Source organism: Rattus norvegicus, chromosome 9 (assembly GCF_036323735.1).
Source record: "Rattus norvegicus strain BN/NHsdMcwi chromosome 9, GRCr8, whole genome shotgun sequence".
Lineage (NCBI taxonomy): Eukaryota > Metazoa > Chordata > Mammalia > Rodentia > Muridae > Rattus > Rattus norvegicus.
In genome coordinates, this window is record NC_086027.1 from 67,792,749 (window position 1) to 67,820,661 (window position 27,913).

A 27,913-nucleotide genomic window follows, 5' to 3' on the forward strand; every position below is an offset into this window, starting at 1 on the left:
TTAATAGTGCCACTCTTAATGGGGCGCACATTCAAACACATGAGTCTATGAGGACCATACCTATTCAAACCACCACACAGGATCTCCCTGTGTCGCAAGCTGGTCTGGAACTTGCTATGTAGAATGGGCTGGTTTCCAACTTGTAGAGATCTATCTGCCTCTGTCTTCCAAGTGCTGGGGTTAAAGGTGTGTGCTACAACACCTGGCTCTTTCAAGTTTTTAAAATTTATTTTTAAAATTCTATTTTTCAACTATGTGTATGTGTCAAAACATGAGTGTGCGTGCTCATGGAGGCTGGAAGAGGCCATCAGATCTCCTGAAAGTGGCATTACAGGTGGTATGAGCCACTATGTGGGTGCTGGGGACCAAATCTGCACCCTCTGCAAGAGCAGCCAGTGCTTTTATCTACTGAGCATCTCTCTAGTCCCCTCCAAATTTTTGATTAATCTAGTACTCTGATTATAAAAATTTTATTTACTCCTTTGGGGGGCAACTTTTAAATTCAGAGAAAATTAAAACACCATCACTACTCTGTAAATATTAATATTTATAGAGTAACTATAATACCTCTCTTATGTTTTCACTGTTGCTTTTGCTGTATAATATAGTTTGGATCACTCTATTTAAATTTATGTGTGCATATGTGTGGCTGATCGAGTTTATGCGTGCGGTGTTTGTGTAGGAGCCTGAATCCATCAGAAGACGGCATCAGATCCCCCAGAACTGGAGTTACAGATGTTTGTGAGCCACCGTGTGGGTGCTGGGAATCTCTGGCCCTCGGCAAAAATGCTAAGCTGTCAACAGCTGAGCCATCTCTCCCGCCCTGAGGATCACCCTTCTTTAAAGACTGAGCCTGAGTAAGGTTCTTTCTCCATCCTTGCATGCCTGAGCCCAGCTCTTTCCGAGCACCTTCAGCACGTTTGACTCAGTGACTCATCCCAAACTCGTGCCTTTATCACTAACTGCCTAGCAAATGGGGCGGTTGCACTTGGTTTCCCAGAGGCAGGCTCAGTGCCCTTTGTACAAGATTGGTACCTGACTATGTTCAAGGTTGTTTCAATGGTTATTTTTAAAAACACCACAGGGGTCAGTGAAATGCCTTGGTAGGTAAAAAGTGCATGCCATGCAGGCCAGGTGTTCGGAGTTTGATCTCTGGAACACATGCAAGAGGGAGGGAGGGAACCAATCTGCAGAGTCCTCTGTGATCTCCACACGCAAGCCATAGCATGAGAGCTTCCTACATCAACACACACACACACGCACACACGCACGCACGCACGCACGCACGCACATTCACATACATACACATGTATGTGCATGTGCTTGCATCCTGAAAAATATTTTAAGGTCCTTAGGTTGTCCTAAATGTTACATTTAAAAAAACAAAAACAAAAACAAAAAACAACCGAACAACCTTTGCCAAAAGCCTCTCATTCTTGATGGTTTTTTTGTTTTGTTTTGTTTGTTTGCAGAGGTGACCATCAAAATGCAGGACATGTGGGACTCGCCAGGAGAGCAAGAGAGTGAGTCACTAGTAGGTATCTCTCCCCCTCTCGTTACACTGGTGTTCCTGTTCCTTGGTTTTGTCGGTTCCTTTTCAGCTGCCAGATAAGCCAATAAGGAGCAGAGCCTTTTGGAAATTTTGAGAACTCTGGAGTAAAAAAAAAAAAAAAAACAAAAACAAAACAAAACAAAACAAACAAACAAACAAAAAACTACAAAAGAACCAGTTAAAGATAGCCTCTCCGGTTTTCTCTGGGTTAATTGATCTATCACTGTTTTGTCTGTAGTTTGAGACAGTGTCTCCTGTAGCTTAGATTAGCCTTGAACTCAGTATATAGCTGAGGTTAACCCTGCACTCCAGGTTCCCTTTCTTCACTTCCCAAGTGCTGGGGTTAGAGGCGTAGGCCATCACATTGGGCTGTAATGTTTCTGTAAGGTCAAAGGCAGAGGTACAGGGGTTGTTAAAGGGGAGAGGGTACGCGTGGCCTCGTCCTCCTCTAGCAGCTGTGTTAGCTGAAATGGGCATGTGGGGGATGGGGTGGAAGCTCAGGAGGGGTTTCTCGGCCGGTCTTCTTTCAGCCTGACACCACGAAGAGCTTTCTCCTTTGTGTTAGGCAGCTAGTAAGATCTCAGCACCTCTTAGTTTTTTTCTCAGTGAAACACGTAGAGAGATTTCCTTCCTGGATAGCTTCCATTTATAATCTTCAGTAATTCACCAAATATAGCTCAGCCCATGAGCCTCCATGTGGCAGGAAGCATGGGAAATCCTTCTCACTTTGAATGGAGTCCGTACTAGGGTGGGCTCCTGAGAAGATTCCTGGGCCTTTGTTGGTCAGGAAATCAAGGATCATTGACTCCGTGAGTGGCTCTGAAGCACACTGGAGTTCTACAGCATTCTCCTCACCCAGCAGAGAGGATACCATGTTACTACTTAGTAGCTGTTACTATTACAGTATCTGAATAAATTTACTAAATATAAGTTGGAAAACTTAGAATAGTAACAAATACTGAGTATATTTTGTGCTCAATAAAGTTTATATGTCATAGAAAACATATTGAAAGGTGAAGGATTTGTACAATATGAAGAGAAACTCAAGTGTATTACGAAAGGTATTACACTACTAGGAGATTAGGTGAGTTGCCCAGAGTCCTAACGTTTCAAGCCATAGAAACTGCCATTTGTCTTCCTAGCCTGGGGTCCTTTGCTTCAGGAGAAAGCAGAAGTTTCCACCCAAATGCTGAAAATCTCAGCCTGAAGTAGCCCTAAGAAAATAACCAGAATGTTATTTTGTGTGTCTATAATGTCGCTGTCTTCAGACACACCAGAGGAGGTCATCAGATCCCATTACAGATGGTTGTGAGCCACCATGTGGTTGCTGGGAATTGAACTCAGGGCTTCTGGAAGAGCAGTCAGTGCTCTTAACCACTGAGCCATCTCTCCAGCCCCTGCCCCTCTGGGTTTTACTGTCAGGATTTGGTAAACACAACTTGACAAGCTCCTTGCTCTCCATCCCCCATGGAGTTCCTTTGCACTGGATTAAGGCATCAGCTTTAACCACCCAGCGACTACACCATGTCCTGTGTGAAGGGCAGGCTCACAACTGTTAGCCAAGAAACCCAGATGAGCTGAGTAGACCACAGAAAGATCCCTAAGCTCATGGAGGAACATCCCAAGACATCAACCTTGAGTGAACTGAGAGTCATAAACTCTAGTTCCCACAAATGGACAGATTGGTATCCGGCCTGAAGCTCTTCTGCATGGTCAGGGACACTGATAAGCTCTGATGACGGCCATGACATACACAGAGGGAATTCAGCAAGCCAAGTCCTACTTTTCCATGCAGCTCATGAGAAGCTGTGCAAGGCGAGGAACAGAAAGTTGGTTTTCAGGAAAATGGCCCCACATCTGACTGGAAGGAGTCTGTGCTTTCTAGTGGGGCTGAGCAGCCCAGCCTCTTCCTGGGCACTTGTTACACAGCCAGTGTCTGAGCTGTAGTATCAGCTCCTGGTCCTGGCTTTTGTTTTCCAGAATTCAGACAATGTTTACCAAATGAAGAGCAAACCTCGGGGGTACTGTCTGATCTTCAACAATAATAATTTCAGCAAAGCACGGGAGGACATACCCAAACTCAGCAACATGCGGGACAGAAAAGGAACCAACTATGATGAAGGTATGGTGGGATCCAAAGGAGGAGTGTGAGAAAATTTTATTCTCATGGACTTTCCTCTAACCAAAGAGAATAGTACTTATACTTAAAGGGCCCTGTATTTTGAGAAATTAGATTTATAATTCAAGAAGATGTATCAAGCATTTTTTCATTAATTTATTTTGTTTATTCTCTTTACATCTCAATCACAGCCCTGCTGCCTCCTCTCCTTCCAGTCCCACCCTCCTACCTCTCTCTTCCTATTCCCCTCCCCTTCTCCTCAAAGAAGCCCTCCATTCCTGCCCTGACCCCACCTGGCTAGGGTTCCAACCTGCTCTAGCAATCACGTCCCATCAGGCTAAGCGCATTCTCTCCCAGAGGCTGAGTTATACTCCATTGTGAATGAACTGCATTTTCTTTTATCCATTCTTCGGCTGAGGGACATCTGGGTTGTTTCTGGCTGTTATGACTAAAGCTGCTATGAACACAGTTGAGCAAGTCTCCTTGATGAGGTGGAACATCCTTTGGGTGTATGCCCAATAGTGGTATAGTTGGGTCTTGAGGTAAAACTATTCCCAATTTAAAGGGTTGATTTCCAAAGAGGTTGTACAAGTTTCCACTCCCACCAGCAATGGAGGGGTGTTCCCTTCCTCCACATCTTTGCCACTATGAGCTGTCATTTGAGTTTTTGATCTTAGCCATTCCAAAGGCTATAAGGTGGAATCTCAGGGTCATTTAATTTGCATTTCCCTGGTGACTAAGGACGTTGAACATTTCTTTAAGTGCTTCTTGGTCATTAGAGACTCCTCTGTTGAGAATTCTCTGTTTATCTCTGAATTCCATTTTTAATTGGGTTATTTGGTTTGTTGGTGTTTAATTTCTTGAGTTCTTTATATATTTTGGATATTAGGCCTTTGTTGGACACAGGGCTGGTGAAGATCTTTCCAGTCTGTAGGCTGCTGTTTTGTCCTGTTCACAAATATTGTTCATTTGTCCTTTTGCATTACAGAAGCTTTTGTTTCATGAGGTCACATTTATTAATTGCTGATCTTAGTGCCTGAGCTGTTGGTGTTCTGTTCAGGAAGTTGTCTCCTGGACCAAAGCAGTCAAGACCATTCCCCATTCTCTCTTCTATTCCAGTTAATAGAAGATCTGGTTTTATGGGCATACATGGTTTTATGTTGAGGTCTTTAACCCACTTGAGCTTGAGTTTTGTACAAGCTGATAATTCTGGATCTATTTGCATTTTTCTACATGCTTACATTCAGAGACCAGCACCATTTGTTGAAGGTGCTTTCTTTTCTCCATTTTATAGTTTTGGCTTCTTTGTCCAAAATCAAGTATCTATCTGTAAATGTGTGGCTTTATTTCTGGGTCTTCGAGTCGATTGCGATGATCAACTTGTCTGTTTTTATACCAATGCTATGTGATTTTTTTTATTACCACTGCTCTGTAGTACAGCTTGAGTCAGAGATGGTGATTCCTCCAGAAGCTCATTTATTGTTCAGGATTGTTTTGGCTGCCCTGAGTTTTTTTGGTTTTCTATATGAAGTTGAGAATTGCTCTTTCGAGGTCTGTAAAGGATTGCATTGGAATTTTGATGGGGATTGCACTGAATCTGTAGATCGCTTTTGGTGAGATGGCTGTCTTTACTATGTTAATCCTGCCAATCCGTGAGCAGGAGAGATCTTTCCATCTTCTGAGATTGTCTTCAACGTTTCTTCAATGTTCTTATCACACAGATCTTCCATCTGCTTCCTCAGAGTTACACCAAAATATTTTTTTTATTATTTGTGGCTATTGTAAAGGATGCTGTCTCCTAACTTCTTTCTCATTCCATTTATTGTTTGTGTAAAAGAGGGCTGGTGACTTTTCTTTTAGTTAATTTTGTATCCAGGTACTTTGAGGTGTTTATCAGCTGTAAGAATTTTTGATAGAATTTTGGGGATCACTTAGGTATACTATCGTATCATTTGTGAATAGCCATACTTTGACTTTTTTCTTTCCAATTTGTATCCCCTTGAGCTCCTTTAGTTGTCTTGCTGCTCTAGCTAGAACGTCAAGTACTATATTGACGGGTATGGAGAGTAGATAGCCTTGTTTTGTCCCTGATTTTAGTGGAATTACTTTGTTTCTCTTCATTTAATTTAACTTCTGGTTGGCATTTGGCTTGCTGTAAATTGACTTTATTATGCTTAGGTACATACTTTGTATCCCTTTTATCATGAAGGGGTGTTGGATTTTGTTAAGGCTTTTTCAGCATTTTGTTTGTTTATATGGTAAATTCCGTTGATGGATTTTCAAATGTTGAACTATCCCTGCATCCCTGGGATGAAGCATACTTGACCATAGTGGATAATCTTTCTGACATGTTCTTGCATTTGGTTTGCAAGTATTTTATTGAGTATTTTTGCACAATGTTCATAAGGGAAATTGGTCTGAAATCCTGTTTCTTTGTTGAGTCTTTGTATGGTTTCTGTATCAGGGTGACTGTGACCTCATAAGATGAATTTGACAATGTTCCTTCTTTCTCTATTTTGTGGCATAATTTGAGGAATACTAGCATTACTTTTTCTTTGAAAGTCTGGTAGAATTCTGTGCTAAAACAATCCAGCTCTGGGCTTTCTTTGCTTGAGGAATCTTAAGGAATTCCTTAGGAGTTATAGGACTATTTAAATTGTTAGCCTTATCTTGATTCAACTTTGGTTAAAAAATTGTCCATGTCCTTTAAATTTTCCAATTTTGTGGAGTAAAATCTTCTGAAATAAGACCTAATGATTCTTTGAATTTCCTCAGTGTCTGTTGTTATGTCCCCCTTTTCATTTCTGAGTTTGTTAATTTGGATACTGTTTCTCTGCCTTTTAGTTAGTTTAATTAAGGATTTTTTTCTATCTTGTTGATTTTTCTCAAGGAATCAGCTCTTGGTTTTGTTGATTCTTTGTATAATTCTCTTTGTTTCTAATTTATTGATTTTAGCCCCAAGTTTAATTTTTTTTGCCATCACCTCCTCTTGAGTGTTTTTGCTTCTTTTTGTCCTAGAGTTTTTAGCTTTGATCTGCTAGTATGAGATCTCTCCAATGTCTTTATGAAGGCACTTAGTGCTATGAAGTTTCCTCTTACCATTGCTTTCGATGGGTTCCATAATTCTGGGTATGTTGTGCCTTCGTTTTCATTGAATTCTAGAAAGTCTCTATTCTTCCCTGACCCAGTCGTCATTGAGTAAAGAATTGTTCGGTTTCCATGAGTTCATAGTCTTCCTGTTTTGCTACTGTTGAAGGTGTTCTACAGTGGTCTGATAGGATCCTAGGCATTGCTTCAATTTTGTTGTGTTTGTTTCTGCTTGCTTTGTGACCAACTATATGGTAGATTTTGGAGAAGGTTCCATGAGGTGCTGAGGAGGAGGTGTATTCTTCTGTGTTTGTGTGAACTGTTCTGTAGATATATAAGGCCCCTTTGATTAATAACATCTGTTAGTTCCATTATTTCTCCCATTTTCATTTTTGTCTCTATGATCTGTGCATTGGTGAGAGTGGGGTGTTGAAGTCTCCCACTATTTTGTGGGCTTTGATGTGTGATTTAAACTTTAGTAAAGTTTCTTTTAGTAAGTGTTAGTGTTAGTGTTCTTGAATTTGGGGCATAAATGTTCAGAATTAAGGCATCATCTTGGTGGATTTTTCCTTTGATGAGCATAAAGTGTTCTTCCCCATCTCTTTTGATTACTTTTGGTTGAAAGTCTACTTTATTAGAGATTAGGATGGCTACCCCAGCTTGCTTCTTGCTGTTTGCTTGGAAAACCCTTTTCCAGCCCTTTACTCTGAGGTACTGACTGCCTTTGTTGCTGAGGCATATTTCTTCTATGCAATAAAATGATGGATCCTGTTTTTGCATCCATTCTGTTAGCCTGTGTCTTTTTATTAGGGAATCGAGTCCATTGATGTTAAGAGATATTAATGACCAGTGATTATTATTTTCTATTATTTTGATGTTGTTGTTAGTAGTGTGTGTGCGTATGTATGTGTGCACATGCGTGCATGCACATGCAGTGTTTCCCTTCTTTTGGTTTTGCTGGTGTGATATTTCATGTTTTTATGGGTGTAATTAATCTTCTTGGGTTGGAGTTTTCCTTCTAGTAGGACTGAATTTATGGATATTGTTTAAACTTGGTTTTGTCATAGAATAGCTTGTTTTCTCCATTGATGATGATTGAAGGTTTTGCTGGGTATAGTAGTCTGGGCTGACATTTGTGGTCTCTTAGGGTCTGCAAGACCTTCAGGCCCCTCTGGCTTTCACAGTCTCTGGTGAGAAGTTTGGTGTAATTCTGATAGGTCTGCCTTTGTATCTAACGTAGCCTTTTTTCCTTGAAGCTTTTAATATTCTTTCTTTGTTCCATCATTTAGTGTCTTCATTATTATGTAGAGGGAGGACTTTCTTTTCTGGTCTAATATATTTGGTGTTCTGTAGGCTTCTTGGTTATTTATAGGCATCTCTTTCTTTAGGTTGGGGAGGTTTTCCTGTATGATTTTACCGATAACATTTTCTGGGCCTTGGAGCTGGGAATCTTCTACTTCTAGTCCTATTAATTTTGGTTTGATTTTTTTAAATAATATTCCACACTTCTTAGATGTTTTGTGTCAAGAACTTTCTAGATTTAACATTTTATTTGACTGATGTATCCATTCCCTAATCATATTTTCCAGGCCTGAGATTCTGTCTTCCATCTCTTGTATTCTGTTGGCTATAGTTCCTCTCCTCTTCCCTAGGTTTTCCATCTCCAAGATTCCCGTTTGTCTTTTCTTTGTTGCTTCTATTTCCATTTTCAAGTCTCAAACAGTTTTATTCATTTCTTTCACCTGTTTGATTGTATTTTGCTTAATTGTATGTTCCTATATTTCTTATATTTTTATTATATTTTCCTGTATTTCTTTATTTCCTCTTTTTTTCCTGATCTTTATTAACTTGAGTATTTCTTATTTACATTTCGATTGTTACTCCCCTTCCCGGTTTCCAGGCCAACATCCTCCTAACCCCTCCCCCTCCCATTCTATATGGTTGTTCCCCTCCCCATCCTCCCCCCATTACCACCCTCCCCACAACAATCCCGTTCACTGGGGGTTCAGTCTTGGCAGGACCAAGGGCTTCCCCTTCCACTGGTGCTCTTACTAGGATATTCATTGCTACCTATGCAGTTGGAGCCCAGGGTCAGTCCATGTATAGTCTTTGGGTTGTGGCTTAGTCCCTGGAAGCTCTGGTTGGTTGGCATTGTTGTTCATATGGGGTCTCGAGCCCCTTCAAGCTCTTCCAGTCCTTTCTCTGATTCCTTCAACAGGGGTCCCATTTGAGACCCATTTGAGTGGTTTGCTGCTGGCATTCGCCTATGTATTTGCTGTATTCTGGCTGTGTCTCCTCTTAAAAGGTCTTTATCATCTTTATAAGATTAGACTTAAGGTCACCTTCCTCTGCTTTGGCTGTGCTAGGATATCTGATGCTCGGTGTAGTACGATAGCTGGTCTCTGGTGGTGCCCAGGCTCTTGTTGGTTGCGTTTTTATACCAGCCTTTAGCCAATATGGCTGTCCATGGTGTTTGCTGGATGTTCCTGATGCTGACAGGACTCCTCAGGGAGGCAGGCAGAGCCTTGAGTCTGACATTAGAGTTCAGAAAACAGCAAGCTGCTCACTGTGCCCCAGGTGGCCCTGAGTGTCCGGGAGTCTGCAGGCCTCCTCCTAGGGGAGAGGCAGGCAGAGCCATGGGCTTGTCAGTGGAACTTAGGAAACAGAGCACAGCTCAGGTCTGCTAGTTGTGCCCCAGCAGGCAGAGGATAGATGGGGTGGGGTCTAATCTGGATGTTCCTGGGGCCAGGTAGGTCTCCCGAAGAGAAAAGGTGATGGAGCTGGGGGAGGGGAATGGGGGAGTGGCTACATCATACAGCTCTGTCAAGTGTATGGGAACGCTGGGCTGGAGAGGTGACTGTTTAAGTTAGGCTCTGGTTCTTCTTCCCAGACCCATGCTCCCAGAAATAACTCAGACTCAAAATGGTTTTTACAAATGCCTTGGCTATATAGCTGGGCTCTTCTCTGACTAGATGTAACTCAAAATATCCCATATATTCTGGCCTACATTCTGCCGTGTGACCGGTTGCCAAACTCAGGTACCAAGTCCGTCTGATCACGTCTTCCCTGTGAATCTCCCGGCCTCCTTCTCACCCAGAATTCTTTCTCCTCCCAGTGTCCCGCCTTCTCTTTCCTGCCTAAGCCATAGGCCATAGGCTTTTTGGTTGTCAGGTAATGCATTCATACAATACACAAGATATTCTCCCTACAGGTCACTCAGTGGTAAAAGCACTGGCTACTCACTCTGAGGCTCCGGATTCAATCCCAGCACCCCTCCCTCCCCCGGCAGCTCACAGGCTCCGGTTCCAGAGGAGTCAGTCTCTTCTGGCCTCCGCAGGCACCAGGCATGCCTGTGGTGCACACACAGACATGTGTTAAAAACACTCATGCACACAAAATGATATTTTAAAATATTTAAAATACATGAGCAACAATAAATGTGTGGAAGTTTAAGCCTCAGGAAGTCAGACAAAAAGGAAACGCTGGTGGGGAATGGGAGCAAAAGGTGTAGAAATGAGAATACTAGTTACAGATGCCAGATCTGTGACCGTGAGATCTGTGACCATGAGTTCCATAAAAAGACCAGGAAATGCACCCGTACAAGAAGTGAGTGAACGTTCTCCAGTCTGAAAGAACTCATTGCATCTTAGAGATTGAGGGTGTGTGTGTGTGTGTGTGTGTGTGTGTGTGTGTGTGTGTGCGTGCTGTGGACAAGTCAGGATGTCACTGAATTTCATAATAGCAGATCTGGAAGGTAAAACATGAATGTTCCAAGGAAAGGGGGTTTTGGAAAGAAGGCTATATCTAGCTAGACTATCAAAAAGATGAGAGTAGAAATGAATCCTCACAGTGCAAGGGCTCAGCAAACCTCCAGCTTGGACACAGCACCATCACCAGTAACCGTGAGAACCCCCTCGGGTCCAGTTGGCAGTGCAGAAGGCCCGCTCAGGTTCTGCTGCTTGCCTGAGGGTTTTAGCCATCTCTTGGCCGCATTCTGGAAACTGTTGTAATTCGTGCTTTCCTACCTTCCTTTTCAGAGGCTCTGAGTAAGACCTTTAAGGAGCTTCATTTTGAGATCGTGTCCTTCAGTGATTGCACAGCAAGTCAAATCCATGAGGTTCTAGTATCCTATCAAAGCAAGGACCACAAGGGCAAAGACTGCTTCATCTGCTGCATCCTATCACATGGGGACAAGGGCATCGTCTACGGAACGGATGGGAAGGAAGCCTCTATCTATGAGCTGACATCTTACTTCACTGGCTCAAAGTGCCCTTCCCTGGCTGGAAAACCCAAAATCTTTTTTATTCAAGCTTGTCAAGGAAATAACTTCCAGAAAGCGGTGCCTGTGCCTGATGAGACAGGCTTAGAACAGGAGCACGTTTTAGAAGAGGATTCATCATCTTACAAGAACTATATCCCAGATGAGGCAGACTTTCTGCTGGGGATGGCTACTGTGAAAAACTGTGTTTCCTACCGAGATCCCACGCGTGGGACCTGGTATATCCAGTCACTTTGCCAGAGCCTGAGGGAAAGATGTCCTCGGTGAGTTTGGCCTTCTCCCTGGGTCCTTCTCAAGGCTATGCTACCTTACTCATTGCTCTACTTAGAGCCCATTAGAAGGTGCTTTACGGCCAAGATAATATGTACTAAGCAGAGAAGTAGCCATTGGTGTGCTTCGCCTCTGAATGCCTCACTGTAGCTCACGTAGCTGTATTTCCCAGGTCAGTTGCCAAGATGACATGTACCGCTCTCCTCAGTTCATAGATGGGAAAGCGAATATATTTACTGAGGAGTTTCCTTTATTCTCCTCAGTTCATAGATGGGAAAGTGAATATATTTACTGAGGTGTTTCCTTTATTCAGCGTACCACAGAGCCAGAGGGGTTGCTGATAGCACACAGCCCAGCTCTGTCTTTGGGTGGTAACATGACTGAGCAGCTCAACCCCTTTGTGGAGCCAGATGGAAGCCATCCACTATGTTTGACATGCCTTGCCTTTGTCAGAAGTCGTATTTTAGGGCTGGCAGGATGGCTCACTGATAACGTGAGTTAGATCCCTAGAGATCTACACGGTGGAGAAGACCAACTCCTTCAAATTATCCTATGACCACCACATGTATACCATGTCACGTGGCTGCATGAGTGAGTAAATGTAATTTTTAAAAATTAGAAAAGAAATCCTCTAATAGCTCTCTAGCCTTGAACCTTCTTGGCAAACCGTAATGGTAGTGAAGAGCAGGGGCCATTGTTTCTACTAATTTTACCTGCTAAGAACCCACAAGTGTGGGATGATGGCCGCATCCCACATGGTTCATCTTCAGTTAAATTAGGGCTCCATATTTCAGGTCCCCCCCCCCCACACACACTTACACCCAGCTGATAGCTGAACAAGGAGCCCTTCTATGGGATCCTTTTCCACCTTTGTCTTATGAGTGTATGAAGAGTGTGGAGACAATGTAACAACACGGCAGTGCTTTGCTTTTGTAACTAAACCCTAGTCCTACAGGATGTGTCAGCTGCACAGAGATGAAGAGGTTGCTCCACAAGACTCAGACAGCTGGTGTCAGGGCTGGGGAGGTGGCTACAGGAAGTGCTTAGCCTTTACGTGCTGACGTTTTGGTAGCAGTCTGTGGATGATCCTGTAGGAGCAATGCTGATTTAGGCAGAGGCTTCTGGGGGAAAGGAGAGACATTTGCAAGGTCCTGATGGCAACATGGGAAGCGTGGAGGAACACAGAGATTAAGAGAAAAGGAAAGCAGGTCTCATAGGAATTCTGGGGTTTCTTGTAATCAGCAGAGATTCCAAGTACAGAAAAGGTACTTTTTTCTGTGTGCTCTGAACAAAACTGAGTTGTCAGAAAAGATGTGAGAGGTTTTGATTCAGTGACTTTCAACTTCAAATGCTTGATGCTCTCTCTGAGAGACAGAACTAGAGACCTACTCCAGGCACAGCCAGTGAGCTAGAGGGCACTGCCAGTGAGACGGAGGGCACTGCCAGTGAGACGGAGGGCACTGCCAGTGAGACGGTGGGCACTGCCAGTGAGATGGTGGGCACAGCCAGTGAGACGGAGGGTACAGCCAGTGAGATGGAGGGCACTGCCTGTGAGATGGTGGCCATAGCCAGCGAGATGGTGGCACAGTCAGTGAGACAGAGGGCACTGCCAGTGAGACGGAGGACACTGCCAGTGAGATGGTGGGCACAGCCAGTGAGACAGTGGGCACAGCCAGTGAGACAGTGGGCACAGCCAGTGAGACGGTGGGCACTGCCTTGCCCCATAGGTGCTTCATGCTGCTTTGTTTTTCAGAGGTGAGGATATTCTCAGCATCCTGACTGGCGTGAACTATGATGTGAGCAATAAAGACAACCCGAGGAACATGGGAAAGCAGATGCCACAGCCCATCTTCACACTACGGAAGAAGCTCTTCTTCCCTCCTAACTGATGTGTGCTCTCTACAGTTCACATGGGTTATCTGTGCACTTTTGTGTGTCCTAACTGATGTGTGCTCTCTACAGTTCACATGGGTTATCTGTGCACTTTTGTGTGAAGGAGAGAATCTTATTTATTTTTTTTACCATTTCTTTTGTTTTTGAGTTTACATTTATGTCATTTCCGTTTTCTCTCTTCAAATCTTCCTATGTAATCTTCCAGTTTCAAATACATGACCTCTTTTGTCATCAATTGTTGTATACGCATGCACACACGCGTGCATGCACATACACACAAACTTCTAAATGTAATCTACCCAGTCTTTATACTGTTACTTTTTGCTTTTTAAAAATGGAGTAACCTCGGGGCTGGGGATTTAGCTCAGTGGTAGAGCGCTTACCTAGGAAGCGCAAGGCCCTGGGTTCGGTCCCCAGCTCCGAAAAAAAAAAATGGAGTAACCTCTGGGACTTCCTGTCCCTAGAATAGTTGGGCAACATAAATTGTATTCCATTGGTTCACCTTTAATCCCAGCACTCCGGAGGCAGAGGCAAGAGGATCTCTGAATTCAAAGCCAGCCTGCTCTACAGAGCAAGTTCTAAGACAGCCAGGGCTACACAGAGAAAGCTTGTCTTAAAAAAAAAAATAATAATACTTGAAGATGTGTGAGTAAGAAAGCAAGACTGGATCATGGACTGGGACGAGTTAACAGAGGGAGTGAATAGCATTGTCTGCATGCGATTCTGGGACTTAATAAAAGTATTAAACTTCTTTCTGTGTGGAATGTAATTCTTCCAGGTTAGTTTTCATTAGTCTCTGGATATTTCATGATCAACTGAAAGTCCCTCAGAGTGGAGCTGTTGGGAAATGTCGGTGATAATAAAAAGAAAAGGGTCCCTTTGTTTTTGGAGGAAGTAACTGTAAAAACTTCCATGCCTAAGTGCAGCTAAGGATTGACCTTGACCAGCATGAAGAGGTGGCTCAGTGGTTAAAGTACTTGCCAAGCAAATGTGAGGGCCTGAGTTCAGATCCCTGGAACCGATTTAATGCTGATGGTCATGTTGCCCTCCTGTAATTCCTGCACTTGGTGGGTGGGGACAGATCCCTGGAGCAGACCAGTGGTATCAATGGACTCTAGGTTCAGTTGAGAGACCCTGCCTCTGTGATTATGATGGAGAGTAATTGAGAAAGGCTACACGTATGTGCCTGCCAAAGCATGTGCACCCTCACATGTACTTATGCATGTGTGAACATGCATGCAAGCATTCCTTACATGCATACACATTTGCAAAAATTAAACTTGTCATTGTTAATGTTGTTGTATCCTCAATAATTGTGTGCAATGTCCTTGTGGGTTTGCTTGCTTGCTTTCTCCCTTTCTTTCTTTCCTTCTTTCTTTCTTTTTTTCTTTCTTTCTTTCTTTCTATCTTTCTTTCTTTCTTTCTAGTGAAAATGGAGGCTGGTGAGATGGCTCATTGGGTAAGGGGGCTTGCTGCAAAGACTGGTAACAAGGTTTGAACCCTGGGACCAAAATGATAGAAGGAAAGAATTGACTCCCATAAGTTACCCTCTGACCTCCAAAGCACACTCTCTTACATACACACAACACATGATTGGATAAGTAGATGCAGACAAACTTTAAGGAAAACTGAGGCCAGTTGTGGTGGACCACACTGAGCAGTTAGGATGTAGAGGCAGGAAGATCTGGAATGTAGGGTCATCCTCAGTACATAATAAGTTTGAGGCCAACCTGGGCAATTGACTATATTTTTTTGTTTCGTTTTGTTTTGTTTTTGTTTTGTTTTCCATAAAAAAGAAATAAAAATTATTTTTGTTAGGTTTTAGGTAACTTACAGGTTTTTAATTGATGTACTTCTAGTTAATGGTCCATCAGAAAATTCTATTTTTTTTCGGTCCCCAGCTCCAAAAAAAAAAAAAAAAAAAAAAATTCTATTTTTTTTCTGGAAGTCTTTATAAAAGAAGGTTTCATTTATGTTTTGTAGAATGATAACATTAAAACAAAGCTCATTTTTTAAAAGAAAAAGTGTTTTATTATGAAAATTCTCACAAATATACAAAAAGTAAAGAAAGGAAAGGCAGCGTGGTGAAGCCATGTGCGTCCATCCTCCAGCTTCAACGGCTGTCCTGGGCTTTGTCCTCACCGTCTCCCCATCTGCCTGCCCACCTCACTCGCTCGGGCACGCTGGCTTGGGTCCCATTGAAGTGGAATATTCTTACATCTGAATGGTTTAGAGACCCAAGTGTCTCTAAGGATGAAGTATGTTTTAGATAGCTAAAGCATTTTTAAACATTAAATACCAGTCAGTGTATTCAAAATCTCCTGATCTTGCATTTTTACAGTCTGTTTGAATCAGGATCTAGCAAGATCTCCATCGAGAATTTTGTTTTTCAAATTCCATATTGATGTATAGATTGTTTTCTATGTTTTAACTGAGAAACATATATATTGTCTTAGTTAGGGTCTTATTGCTGTGAACAGACACCATGACCAATGTAAGTTTTATAAAGGACAACATTTTTTTTTCTTTTTTCTTTTTTTTGGAGCTGGGGACCGAACTCAGGGTCTTGTGGTTGCTAGGCAAGCGCTCTACCACTGAGTTAAATCCCCAACCCAAAGGACAACATTTAATTGGGGCTGGCTTACAGGTTCAGAGGTTCAGTCCATTATCCTCAAGGCGGGAGCACGGCAGCATCCAGGCAGGCATGATGCAGGAGGAGCTGAGTTCTTCATCTTCACCCAAAGGAAGCCAGGAGCAGACTGAGCACCCTCAGGCAGCTAGGAGGAGGGTCTCCAAGCCCACCCCACAGTGACACACTTCCTCCAACAAGGCCACACCTTCTAATAGTGCCACCCCCTGGGCCAAGCATATGCAAACCACTATATATATATACACATACATACATATATATACATATATATGTGTGTGTATACATACATACACATACATATACATATAACATATATACATATATACATATATATATATACACATACATAGTTTCTTTTAAAAAGAAGCTGATTGTTCGTTCTAGCATTGCTCTCAGTATATATTTTACTGAATTTGTACCTATAAGCTTTCATATTCTCCCGTTCCCTCCTCAATAAACTGTCAATGAAAAGAAAAAGCTGGTTAAAAAGAAAAGATTTACCTTCCTGTTTCTAGGGGATCCTTTTGTTTGTTTTTGCTTTGTTTCTGTTTTCTGTTTTACAGTTGGCATGCTCACATGTGGGGAGCATTCACCTTCTAATATTGGCTTCCAACACTGTTTAACATTCCTTGCCAACACTTAAAAGGACCACTTCCACATAAAAACCAGAATTTAGTTTTTTTTTAAATCATAAAGACCCCATGCACCCAAATGGCAGGCAGTTCAAAGACTCTAACTGCTGCGATCAGATAAGGGTGGCGCTCTGAGTTTAACAAGCCCCTCTAGCATGCTGCTCCTGGGACTGGGTCCCCTGTGCCCACTCCATTTCCTCGGGTATGTTGCCTGCCCTGCGGGCATTCGAATCCTCGTGATGGTCAGAGTCAGGGTAAATACTCAGTTACTCTTCCCAAGTCGTTGGGCTAAGGAGTATGATATGGGAGGGAATAAAGATTTTGGAATTTCATCAATGAATTGTCTTGCTTGCTGTTTACCCTTGGGGGACAAAAGTCACCCCAAAATGTAGGCATCACCCCAAAAGAAGACCCTCAAACTCGCCTCCAATAAAGTATGTAAAAAGCAGAAAAGAACACAGCGCACGGCCCACAGAAATCCGACTCCAGCACAGAGGACATCAGTTCTCAGGGAAGAGCCACGATATAATTGAGATAAGCATTCAAACATTTCTAACCATTCTGAAGAAAGCAAATTGAAAATAAAGAAATAAAAGGCAAACGTAGCCAGAACAACTCAAGAATTTAACCTTTCCTGTGCGTCTTTCCAGAGAAGTCTTCCGGAGTCTGTATCTTCCCAGGGTGGTGCTGCTTAGGCATGGGGGCAGTTTGTTACCTACGAAGCTTGCTTTCTGTGGCTGCTGTGTTCAGGACTCATATATGTTAGGACTAGCAGAGGATGACTTCTCAGATCTTTCTTCAAAGATTTCCTCATTTGTGCTTATGGTTAACACCTTTTGCCTGTAGAAAGAATGATGGGTTGCTGTATCAAGAAACCTCGCAGGGTAGAGGAAGCAGCCTCTCTCATCACAATAACTGCTTTAAATTTGGTGAAATGTGGTATTTGGGAGATCATATTTCCAATGGAAACTGATGCGTTGGGCAACTTATCTTCTAGATTAGTGGTTTAGTAAGGTCCTTCAGGGAATGGTAGTTGTGATTGGCAACTAGGCCAACAGGAGCCAGAATCAGACCACCAAAACCCACTGAACTCTGAGAAATGACCCTCAGTCATGGGGCAAAGCAGCTCAGAGACCCACTGGCAATTTTCCTGTGCTTTACACAAAAACAGACACACGTGAGAAAAGGCTAGATACATGGTCCACCTCAGATGAAAAGTCTACCTCCATAGTGTGTGTCCAGGCCCAGGAATTCACCTCTTCCCAAAGATCAGGACAGTGACATCTGCAGGAGTCCCTGGATTGTCCTGACCAGAGTCACTTGAACACCCTCCCGTCATCAGAAGCAGCCCAGTCAAGGCCCCCTGAGCAAAGGCACCCATACCTGAGGCTGTTATTTTCTTCCGTCAGGACTTGTATGGTAGACTTATATTTTTCTTCAGCTTCGGCAAGCTTCGTCTGGAACAGTTTCTCTAGATTTCCCGCCATAGTTTTCTAGAAGATAAATTTGAATAGCTGTCTTCCCCAGAGCCCTTGGGACATAGCTCCTGGGCAGACCAGCACAGTTCCCCGGCTTCCTCTCTAGCCCAGTTCTCAGTCTAACCAGGACTTGCCTCTCTCTGGAGTTCTATCTGGCAGTGGTAAAGGCTTGTGTTCAGGGTCTCCAGAACAACAGCTTGTGTCCGCAACTCAGCCTCCAAGATCTGCACAAGAGGAAACTGCCTCAGAACATCATGCTGATGTACTGTCCCCAGGACAAGAAAGAACCCAGGAACACTCCCCTCTCTCCAGGGGATTTGGAACACAGTGCACTATGCCAACTTCAGGCACTGTTCTCTTGTACTGCCAACCAGTCACCATGCCGCCATTTCTACCTTCTTTCTCTTTCCCTCCTGCCTTCTCTTCAGGCTCACTGCCACTGCTGCCAGCGCAGCCTTCATCAGTCAACGTGGGCATCAGCCACTCATCCATTGCATGATCTTACTTTTTTAAGATTTATCTTTAAGATATATTTTTTCTTCTTTTTTCTTTTTTACGGAGCTGGGGACAGAACCCAGGGCCTTGCGCTTGCCAGGCAAGCGCTCTACCACTGAGCTAAATCCCCAATCCCTAAGATATATTTTTAGGATTTTGAGAATTTCTTACATGAACACAAGGCATTTGATCATATTTACCTCCCGCTTTCCCCAACCAGATCCACCCTCCACCTTTGCCCAACTTTGCATCCTCCTTAAAAAATATTTCATTTTGTGTGTGTGTGTGTGTGCGTGTGTGTGTACATGTGTTCACATGTTCAGGTACACGTGTACCTCCCGCTTTCCCCAACTAGACACACCCTCCACCTTTGCCCAACTTTGCATCCTCCTTAAAAAATAATATTTCAGTGTGTGTGTGTGTGTGTGTGTGTGTGTGTGCACATGTGTTCACATGTTCAGGTACACGTGTGAGTGTAGGTTCTGTAAAATCCAGATGAAAGCATCAGATCTTCTGGAACTGGAGTCAATAGGCAGTTATGAGTCACGTGACTTAGATGCTAAGTCCTAGCTCCGTTCCTCTGAAGAACAGCAACTGTTCTTAGCCGCTGGGGCGTCTCTCCAACCCCATGCTGCATATTCTTTATTGCAAAACCTCTCCTATTGACTCCAAGAGGCTGTAAAAGGTTTGTGGGTTCAAAGGTTAGGAGGAAATGGAAGAGAGGATGTTGGAAAAGAGTATTTTTGGAGCAGGAAACTATTTTGTTTGACTCAGCAGTAATGGATACATGACTGATCTATTAAGCAAAACCCATAGCATGTATACCCTAAAGAGTGATCTCTGGTGTAAACTAGGGATCTCAGTTAACAACAGTGTGCTGATACTGACTGCTCAGGAACTAACATGTCATCTAGTGCAAGCTGCTAGCAGAGGAAGAGGGAACTTTCAAGATGGATGACTGGAGTAGAAATTTCTGGTTTCTTTGGAGACCCAGTTTTTTGGAAACTGTCTTATGAGAGGATGCTTTGCTGAGGCAGACATTTGGTGTTTTTCTGGAAGCTGCCTGGAAAAAGGACACATGATGTTTTGCTAGAGTGGACGCCTGTGAGAACAGGTGATGTTTGGAAAGGGTATAAATATAACCCAACAGACAGTGGACAATGCTGTGTGGTATTCGTTTACCTTGCCACTCTTTGCCGGTCTTCACTGGGCTTTGCTGGCACTGGTCTTCATGGAGGTCACTGTGGCATTGGTTCACCTTGTCTTCTTCACTGGTCATCATTTGCTGTGACTTCATAGACATACCAAAGAACATCTGGTGATGTTCCAGAGGTCTCTTGCTGCTTCCATGGTCTCAAGCCAATTGGCAGAGCCTTGAGGCTTCTTGATCGAACTGCCATTGCTGGTTTGTGAATGGTGTTTGAGTGGATGGTGCTACTGCTGCTGATTCCTGTGAGCCGAATCGCTGCTATCTTGGCCATGAAGATTGGAATCTCCCAAAAGAACTATTTCTAAACAGGTCCACATCCTCCTTTGCCCTGTAAACTTCTTTTCCACTACCTCTGGTGGGTGGCGGGTGAGAAGGGAAGTTAAAGCATTTAAAAACCTTAACTAAAGTAGGGTTTGAAAAATCTAAGCCACAAATGATCAACTGTACCTCACTTTTCTGCAAACCTAAATCTGCTCTAGCGGGCAGTCCACTGTTTGAACAAATTATGAAGGAGAGTGGTGCAAAAGAGCCAAGAAAGCAAAGTGCTCATGTGTCCATAAGGGGCACTAGTGTGGCTAGAATGCAGACAGCAAGCAAGCAGCCAAGGCAAAGGCAAGCACAGTCTGTCATCCAGCAGTCATCCTGGAGGCCATAGTGAGCTGAGAACAGCAGGGACACGCAAGGGTTTTCAGGGCAGATGGGTCTTTGTTTTTAATTGGTATCTTGTTGTCTTCGTTTTCTTGCTCCGTGAGCATGGGCTGGGAGGAATGGAACGACGGTGAGGAGAGGGCGCTGCTGTAGCTCAGGTGAGGAGTAACAGAGTAGATGAGGATGGCTGAGCTGCCGTGAGCTGGAAGGAGGATACTGGAGTCTGGAGCTCAGAGGTGACGTCAGGCTGAGGTATTGACCCATTAGCAACACAGAGTATATGGTTAAATTGATGGGGACCAGGACTCAGCAGCTCAGAGACAAGGATATATGAGGAAGATGGAGGGGCAGCCACCCAAGTAATGAAACCACCAATGCCCAGGGAAGGAATGGCCAGTAGCACCCGAAGCTCCTCATCCTGGGTGAGCGAGGCAGAACAAGCCTTGGATTTAGTGACTTGAAGTTACTGGTAGTTTTAGCAAGACAGTCTGAGACAGTGACTGGAAACAGATGCTGGGCTGAGGTACCGAGGGGACACATCCTAATGGCAGGCTCTGTCTCCACATCCAGCTCCTCAGACCTTCCTCCACCTTGTTGACAGTCCTCACCTCAGGTGACATTCTTCTCCCCAGATCACTCTGGTGGCTCTCTTGGTCTACTCCAGATTCCTTACTAGCTAGTTCCTACTGAACTAGCCTGTGCTGCCTCCTGTGGGGCTGTATCAGTTACCTCTGGCTTGCTGTGAGAACTGTCTCAAGGACCACAGAAGACAAATGCTCCTGGCATTGTCCTCATGCCTCTCTGCCTGTCTTGCTGCTTTCTATGCACACCAGATTATTTCATTGGGTTGGGTTGGAACTCTATCTCCTCCTTGTCCATATTCAGAAATTCAGAAATACCTACCTGTATCCACATACCACACACCACTCAGTAACCCTTGCTGACCAGATGCAGATGTGCACTACCCCCAACAGAGCTCATGTGTCTTTCCTCTGAGGAAATGATATCATACTCATATTTTATCATAACATCTTTTTCTGCCAGCATGGCTGTACATGCCTCTAATCCACGTGGGAGGCAGAGGCAGGGGCTCTCTGTGAGTTGGAGGCCAACCTGGTCTACAAAACATGTTCCAGGTTCCAAGGAAACACAGTAAGACACTATCTTAAACACAACAACAAAAACAAATGGGCCACGAAGATTCACTACACATCTCTTCCAATCTGTCATCTTCACAGTACCCTGCAGTCAGCACCTGGCAGATACTGTGAATATTTTGTTAGGCACTGACAAAACTAAAGATATCAACCAAATTGGTCTCTTTCCCCAGGTTTCAGCCCTACTTAGTCCTTCTATCTACTCAGATCCCCTAGAGAAATCCCCACATGACACACATCTTCATGAGCTGGATATCTAACAACACGTAGTGCAACTGTATTGAGCACAGCACTGTTCCAGGCTAAGATTACATTCTTAGATCATTTATCCGCTCAAGGATCAACTGGTGTTTATTTAAGGCCAGAGTGCACCAGGGACTGTTTTAGGAAATAAGAATTAATGGTGAAGAAAACATACAGAAAGGCCTTCCTACACTGAATTTATCTGCTTGGATGATTAAATTAATGTAGAAAAGAGAAACAGAAAAAGAAAAGTGAAGGAGCAGAGAACTGATCCTTTAAATAGAGTGACCCTTGAGAAGCAACCATTTGAATGAAGACCAGAAGAAGGGAAAAAAGTTTGCCATGGAAATCTCAGGGAAAGGGATGTTTAGGTAGACTGTCAAATGCCAAGACCTCCAACGTAGGCCACTCTATCTCTTTAAAGAACCAACGAGAAGTCTGGGGGCCTTTGGAGAGGAGTGGTGGAGGCAGAAATAAAGGAGAGGAGTTGAGAGAGAAAAGGGAGTGGATAGAACAAACCCTCAGACAACACAGGGCTGAGGCTGATTCTATTCCACCAGGTAGGCTGGAGCAAACCTGATGCAGAGGGGTCTGGAGGACCTTCAAAAGGGGTGACTCTACACCAAGCTTTAATTCTGACTATCGAGATTCAAAATGATCACACTGCTTCCAAACAATTTAACTGTATCCCAGAATAAGGTCTGTGAGCATACAAAGGTAAATAAAAATACTCAGTACCCAACAAGCTACGCTTCACAATGGCTGGCACCTACTGAAAACCCAGCAGACTTGCAAACCAAAGAAACCAGATAGAAACAGACTCAGAAATGATACCTATGACAGAATGAGTAGACTCTCAGCAGAGCTGTTTTCAGAACGCATGAGGACTCTCTGGCTTGGAGGCCATCTTGTCTACCTTGTAGGATGCTGCCGTTTGCTTGCTAGCAGTTTAAGATAGAGTTTCTTTACGATGTTTATGCAGTGACTAGTCTCTTTCTTAGACATGTCTTTTCTGGATACAAATTAAATTTCTCAGTGAAAAGGGAAACACAAGTTCCTTATGTTTAACAGATTTTTTTCATTTGCCTTCACACATGGCCTTGTGTCTCAGCAGAAAGATGCCCCACAGAAACCATCATGTGTAAGGTACACAAAGAGAGGCTTAGAGACAAAGCTCTGCGGGAGACTTAGGATGATTGAGGGCTCAGAGGGAAGACCATGACTGTTGTGGTTTGAATAGGTATGGCCGCATAGACCCATGTGTTTGAATGCTTGGCCACAGGGAATGGCATTATTAAGAAGTATGACCTTGTTGAAGGAAGTGTGCCACTATTGGGGCGGGCTTGAAGGTCATATGTCCACTGTGATACACAGGCTCTTGGGGATCAAGATGTAGAACTCTCCCAGCACCACGTGGGCCTGGATGCTGCCGTGCTTCCCACCGTGATGCTAATGGACTGAATCTCTAAAACTGTAAGCCAGCCCCAATTAAATGTTGTCCTTTATAAGAGTTGCCTTGGTCATGGTGTCTCTTCATAGTAATGAAATGCTAAGACATGATGTTCTGTAATTCAAAGTCCTGTGTTTTAAGCTTTGCTAGATACAGAAATCATGCAACACTGATGACCATGCAGCCTTTGCTCTTCTCCTTGTTCACAGCTGGCGCTGAGAAAGGCTGCGTGTGTTTTACATAGAATTCAAGATTCATTTTGACTTATAGAGTTCGACACTCAGATTTTACTGGTCTGGGTAAAGTTCATTTCATTTCCCCAAGGGTGTATAGCTTTGAAGATACTGCTTTCACAAAGCCGAATGGGAATGCTTACCTCTTTGGCTTTTCTCAGCTCCTGCATTTGCAGGATATCTTCATTATGTTGTCGTATGAGCTCCTAAAAACAATTGTATTTGGAAAGGTTAGCACCATGGTTCTGGATATTCTTTTGGAGAAATAAGAAGCCACCAGAGGATTGAGGAGTATAGCACTTACTGACTTCAGATATGGATATGACAAGCTCTAAGATTTACACAGAAATGTAAAGTAATGAAAAAAGTTAAGATTTTTCTGGAAAATAATACCAAAGTTAACAAATAAGATAAAAATAGAATAACATGAGGAAAAAACAAAACAAAAGAACAGTAGCAAAGGCAGACTGTCTGCATGCACTAACTGGCTTTATCTGGCACCAAGACGACGCCGTGTCACCTTGAGTATAGAGAAACAGCTAAGCAGAATGGAGAAGAGAACCTTGCCCTTCACTCAAAGGACATCAAAACAACTCATTGAGGGAAAAACATTTCTTTTTTCAGAAAGAATGATGGAATAATTATCCATATAGAAAAACTTCCTATGACCTCTGCTTCACTCTACACACACACACACACACACACACACACACACACACACACACTCAATATGAACCATAGACTCAAAAATGCTAAAATCATAAAGTTTCTAGAAAGAGACTATCCATAGATTTATGATAGGCAGTAGTGTTATGGGGAAAGCAGAAAGAGCTTTTAATTTAAAAAAAAAAAGGCTGATAATCTGCCTTTCATCAAAATGAGAAATCTCTGTACATTGAAAAATAACATTCACAAACTGAGAAACCAACCGCTAGGCTAGAAGTGATTATTTGCAACATATATACAAAATATTTGTATTATCCATATCTTTTGAGTTATAGAAGAGTTGAACAGGCACGTTAAAGAAGATACTAATCTATCAACGCCACCCTCCCCAGCATTTTATAAACGTTTAGTCATCAGAGAGACTTAAAAAAGAAAACGACCTGTCACTTCATAGTCACACCCACTGTAATGGCCAGAATTAAAGGCTGGGTGACATAAGCGTGGAGGATTTGGTGTAGTCAGAATTCAAATACTCAAGAGTAAAACATTTTTACTGTGGAAACCTCAAATTTCCTATGTGTACCCTGGAGTTTTAGTGATACACTCCAAGAGAAGTAAGAGAATATACCTCTGAATCGTTTGTACAAGAATAGTCATAGAAGCTTTGTTTAAAAATCCAACATCTGAAAATAACCCAAATATTACAAACCAGGAAAACAAGAAACACACTGCGTGATATTTCTACAAAGCAGTACTGCTGAGCGGTAAAAAGGACACAGCTGGGTATGGGATCGAGCTTGGAATCCTAGCACCAGGAGGCTGAGGCAGGAGGTCAGGAACTCAGGGTCATGCTGGACTGCACATCAGTTGGAGTCAGCCGGGGCTACAGAGGGAGATCTGCCTCAAACCACTTTTACAAAAGGAATTTATGAATGTGAAAAACGTTATGGTTATTTTAGGGGAAAACAATACATTAGACTTCAGACGGTCTATGCCCATGTTAAGTTTTAAAACCGGAAAATGGAGCAATGTTGCTTTTGGGCTATATTGACCTTGGTGGGCCAGAGGAGGCAGTGAGGTGTGTCCATTGTTTCTCCTTCCCCCAACCCCCAACTGGTTCTGAGCAGATGTGGGCCCTGCTCAGTCCTGGTCTCACTGCTCTCTCGGGGTCTGAGGCTGGCGGTGGGGGTGATTTCTGAGCACTCGCTGAGCTCCTCTGAGGGGCAGGAATCCCACCACCCTCCTGTGATCTCCCCTTGGCCACCAGAGCTTCCTGTTGGATGAAGAAAATGGTGGAAGGATCCAGAAGGGTGAAGAAGCGGGGGTGGGGACGTGACGGGTAGGGAAAAAAATGCAGGTGATTCAGTCTGGGTCCAGGCAGGGAGCCTGAAGAGATTAATGCTTACAGTTCCAGCAGACACGGTGAGTCAGAAAATGATGTGAACAGAAGCCGGGGGTTTCCACAAAGCACCCTGACACATCAGGAAATGAGGTTTGTTGAGAGAAAAGAACAGGACTGCCGCCAAGAGAAGAATTTCATCAACTGTGATAGAGTTGGAAGGGGGCAGACATGAAAAAGATCATGACTGAAGAGGAGCTTAAGGGGCAGGTCAGCAGGAAGAGCGACCAGTAAAGGATACATACATATGTGTGGGTTTTTTGTTTTGTTTTGTTTTGAAATAAGCTCTCTTCATAGCCCTGGCTATCTTGGACCTCTCTCTGTAGACCAAGCTGGTCTCAAACTCAAAGGGATCCTCCTGCCTCTGCCTCTCTAGTGCTGGGATCAAAGTGTGCATCACCAGACCTGGCCCGATATTAATAAATATTAAAAATAAATTTCATTAATAGAAAAATCAGCAAAGAAACCAGAGAAGAATGTCTGCATAGAGAGAAATATGAAGTGTGCGAAAACCAGCCAAGGGAGGGGAGCAGAAAGGAGGAGAAAATGAACAAAGGCAAACCAAGTTCAGGAGGAAAGCAAAAGTGGGGGGACTTAGGGCATGGCTGGAAAACCATAGAAACTAAACCCTGCCTCAGAGACAGACATGGAAAACCCATTGAAGGCTCACAGGTCTCCGTGGTGGAATCCTGGTCTCCAGCTAGCCTGTTGTGATAGAGTTTGAGACCCCTGTACACAGACCTCAGACTCAATCTAGAGTATAATTAAATGTATTGATCCTGCCAGCAGGACAACACTTTCTGAGCTAAACTTGAGATCGCCAGGCAGAGAGGTGGGAGGGAAGGATTTTTAAAGGTGAAACCCAGACGACAGCCTGGAGTATCTGCACAGGCAAATCAAGAGAGGCTGTGCTCGGCCAAGAGTAGGTAGCCCAGGCACCTGCATAGACAGGTTACTGAGCTGAAGGTCAGCCATCGTCACAGCTGCACATTTCTGGGTGGGGCCACTGAGTCACACTCAGGAACTGGAGTCACACAAATACCTGCCGGTAGCAAGATGGATGCCTAGCACAAAATGGAGTTTCTTTACCCTGTCACAACTCAGTTCCACAGAAGCCCATCCTTATGGTCCCTCCCAAAGAAGCCAAGGGTCTGTGAGAAAGAGGAATAGCCAAGTCCTCATCTCTGGAGGCTCTGATGGACAAAGTGACCCTTGCCTTGGTGGGAGGAGTTCAGAGACAGTGTGTGGGGGGAAGATGGCATTCTTTTACCTAGAGCTACTTAAAACTCAGAATTAAAACAAACAAACAAACAAACAAGCAAACTGCTCAACCTTGTGATGATGGACGAGTGCCAACTTTTGTCTTGGTATCTGTGCTGTCCTTAGACGTTCACTGAGGGGCTGCTTTCGACATTTGGTTTTTATAAACCTTTAAAGGTCGTTTTGGACATGTTGCAAGGATGACAAGCAACTGTGCTTGTGTTCATTTTATAATAAATCATGCTATCAGAACAAAACAAAAACACTGATAAATTGAGTCTATGGTGGTAGAAACCAGAAGAGTGGTGGTCTGGGGCAGGTGAGAGGAGATGGCCTAACGGAAGAGGAGTTAGCATGATGGTTAGAAATGTACACATAAGTGAAATATTCAAAATATCCACAATTGTGCACGACTCTCCATTTGCATGAAAAAGATGGAGGGATCTAAGAAAGCTTAGCTTGTATATTTAGGGGTAAGGCCTAAGACCTGATCCCAGAATGGCCCTCTCTTTTGCTAAGGAGGTGTGCCTGACAGTGACAGCGTTAGAGTTCTAACTCTCTACTTGACCACTTCGGCGGCCAGCAAACTTTAATGCGTCCAAAAGCTCATACATTGGCTATGTGAATTGTTGGGGGCTGGAACGCTGACACATCCTTAGTCAGTGTCCATCTGTTTGGGACATTTTTGTCTATGACGTTCTTATTGGCTAGAAGATGCACGGGATCCTGCCTTACCTTGGCTTTTAAGTAGCCACTCTGGTTTAGTAGGAGTGGTACATGACCAAATTGACTCGACTAGCTGACACCAATGCCTTTTCCTTCATTTATAGAAAGGACTGGGGTGCGGGGGGGAGAGGAGGGAGGTGGTATTTAGAGAGGTAGTGTTGGCAAACCATGGAACTTTCTAGGTTTTGCATGTTTAATGTACTGCTATTTCCTACTAATTACAACTTTCGTAATACCAAAAATCCGGTGCTAAGACTGCCTAGCTATAAAGGATCCCAAGATGATTATTTATTCTCCAACTTGGCCTCAGCTGTCAACTTGACCCAGCCCAGAGTTACTTCAGGGGGTTTCAATTTGGGGATTACATCCATCGAGTTGGACATTGCTTGTGGGGCATTTTCTTGACAGCCAATTGATGTGGGATGGCCCAGCCCACTGTGGGTGGTACCATGCCTAGGCAGGTGGT

At 43.6% G+C, this 27,913-nt stretch overlaps 2 protein-coding genes across 9 annotated transcripts in view; one reads left to right on the forward strand and one right to left on the reverse strand.

Moving 5' to 3' along the window:
* Positions 1-13,951, forward strand: part of Casp8 (caspase 8) — a 59,591-nt gene extending 45,640 nt beyond the window's left edge. For 4 of the 6 annotated variants that reach the window (XM_063267672.1, XM_006245015.5, XM_039084164.2 and 1 more), the window contains 4 exons: positions 1,473-1,534; positions 3,533-3,674; positions 10,796-11,300; positions 13,061-13,951. In XM_063267672.1, coding sequence (XP_063123742.1) covers positions 1,473-1,534; positions 3,533-3,674; positions 10,796-11,300; positions 13,061-13,196 — 845 coding nt within the window. In that variant the 3' untranslated portion in view covers positions 13,197-13,951. 6 annotated transcript variants of the gene reach the window in all.
* Positions 13,952-16,982: 3,031 nt separating this feature from the next.
* The window catches only part of Flacc1 (flagellum associated containing coiled-coil domains 1), a 28,063-nt gene continuing 17,132 nt past the window's right edge, over positions 16,983-27,913 (reverse strand). The window contains exons 13-16 of one of the 3 annotated variants that reach the window (XM_063267181.1): positions 23,540-23,602; positions 18,095-18,184; positions 17,866-17,975; positions 16,983-17,322 (exon numbers count right to left, since the gene is read on the reverse strand). In XM_063267181.1, the coding sequence (XP_063123251.1) occupies positions 17,229-17,322; positions 17,866-17,975; positions 18,095-18,184; positions 23,540-23,602 (357 nt within the window). In that variant the 3' untranslated portion in view covers positions 16,983-17,228. Of the gene's footprint in view, positions 17,323-17,865; positions 17,976-18,094; positions 18,185-19,647; positions 20,018-23,539; positions 23,603-27,913 lie in introns of those variants that run through there. The other 2 variants (NM_001014101.1, XM_063267182.1) reach the window with 2 other exon arrangements.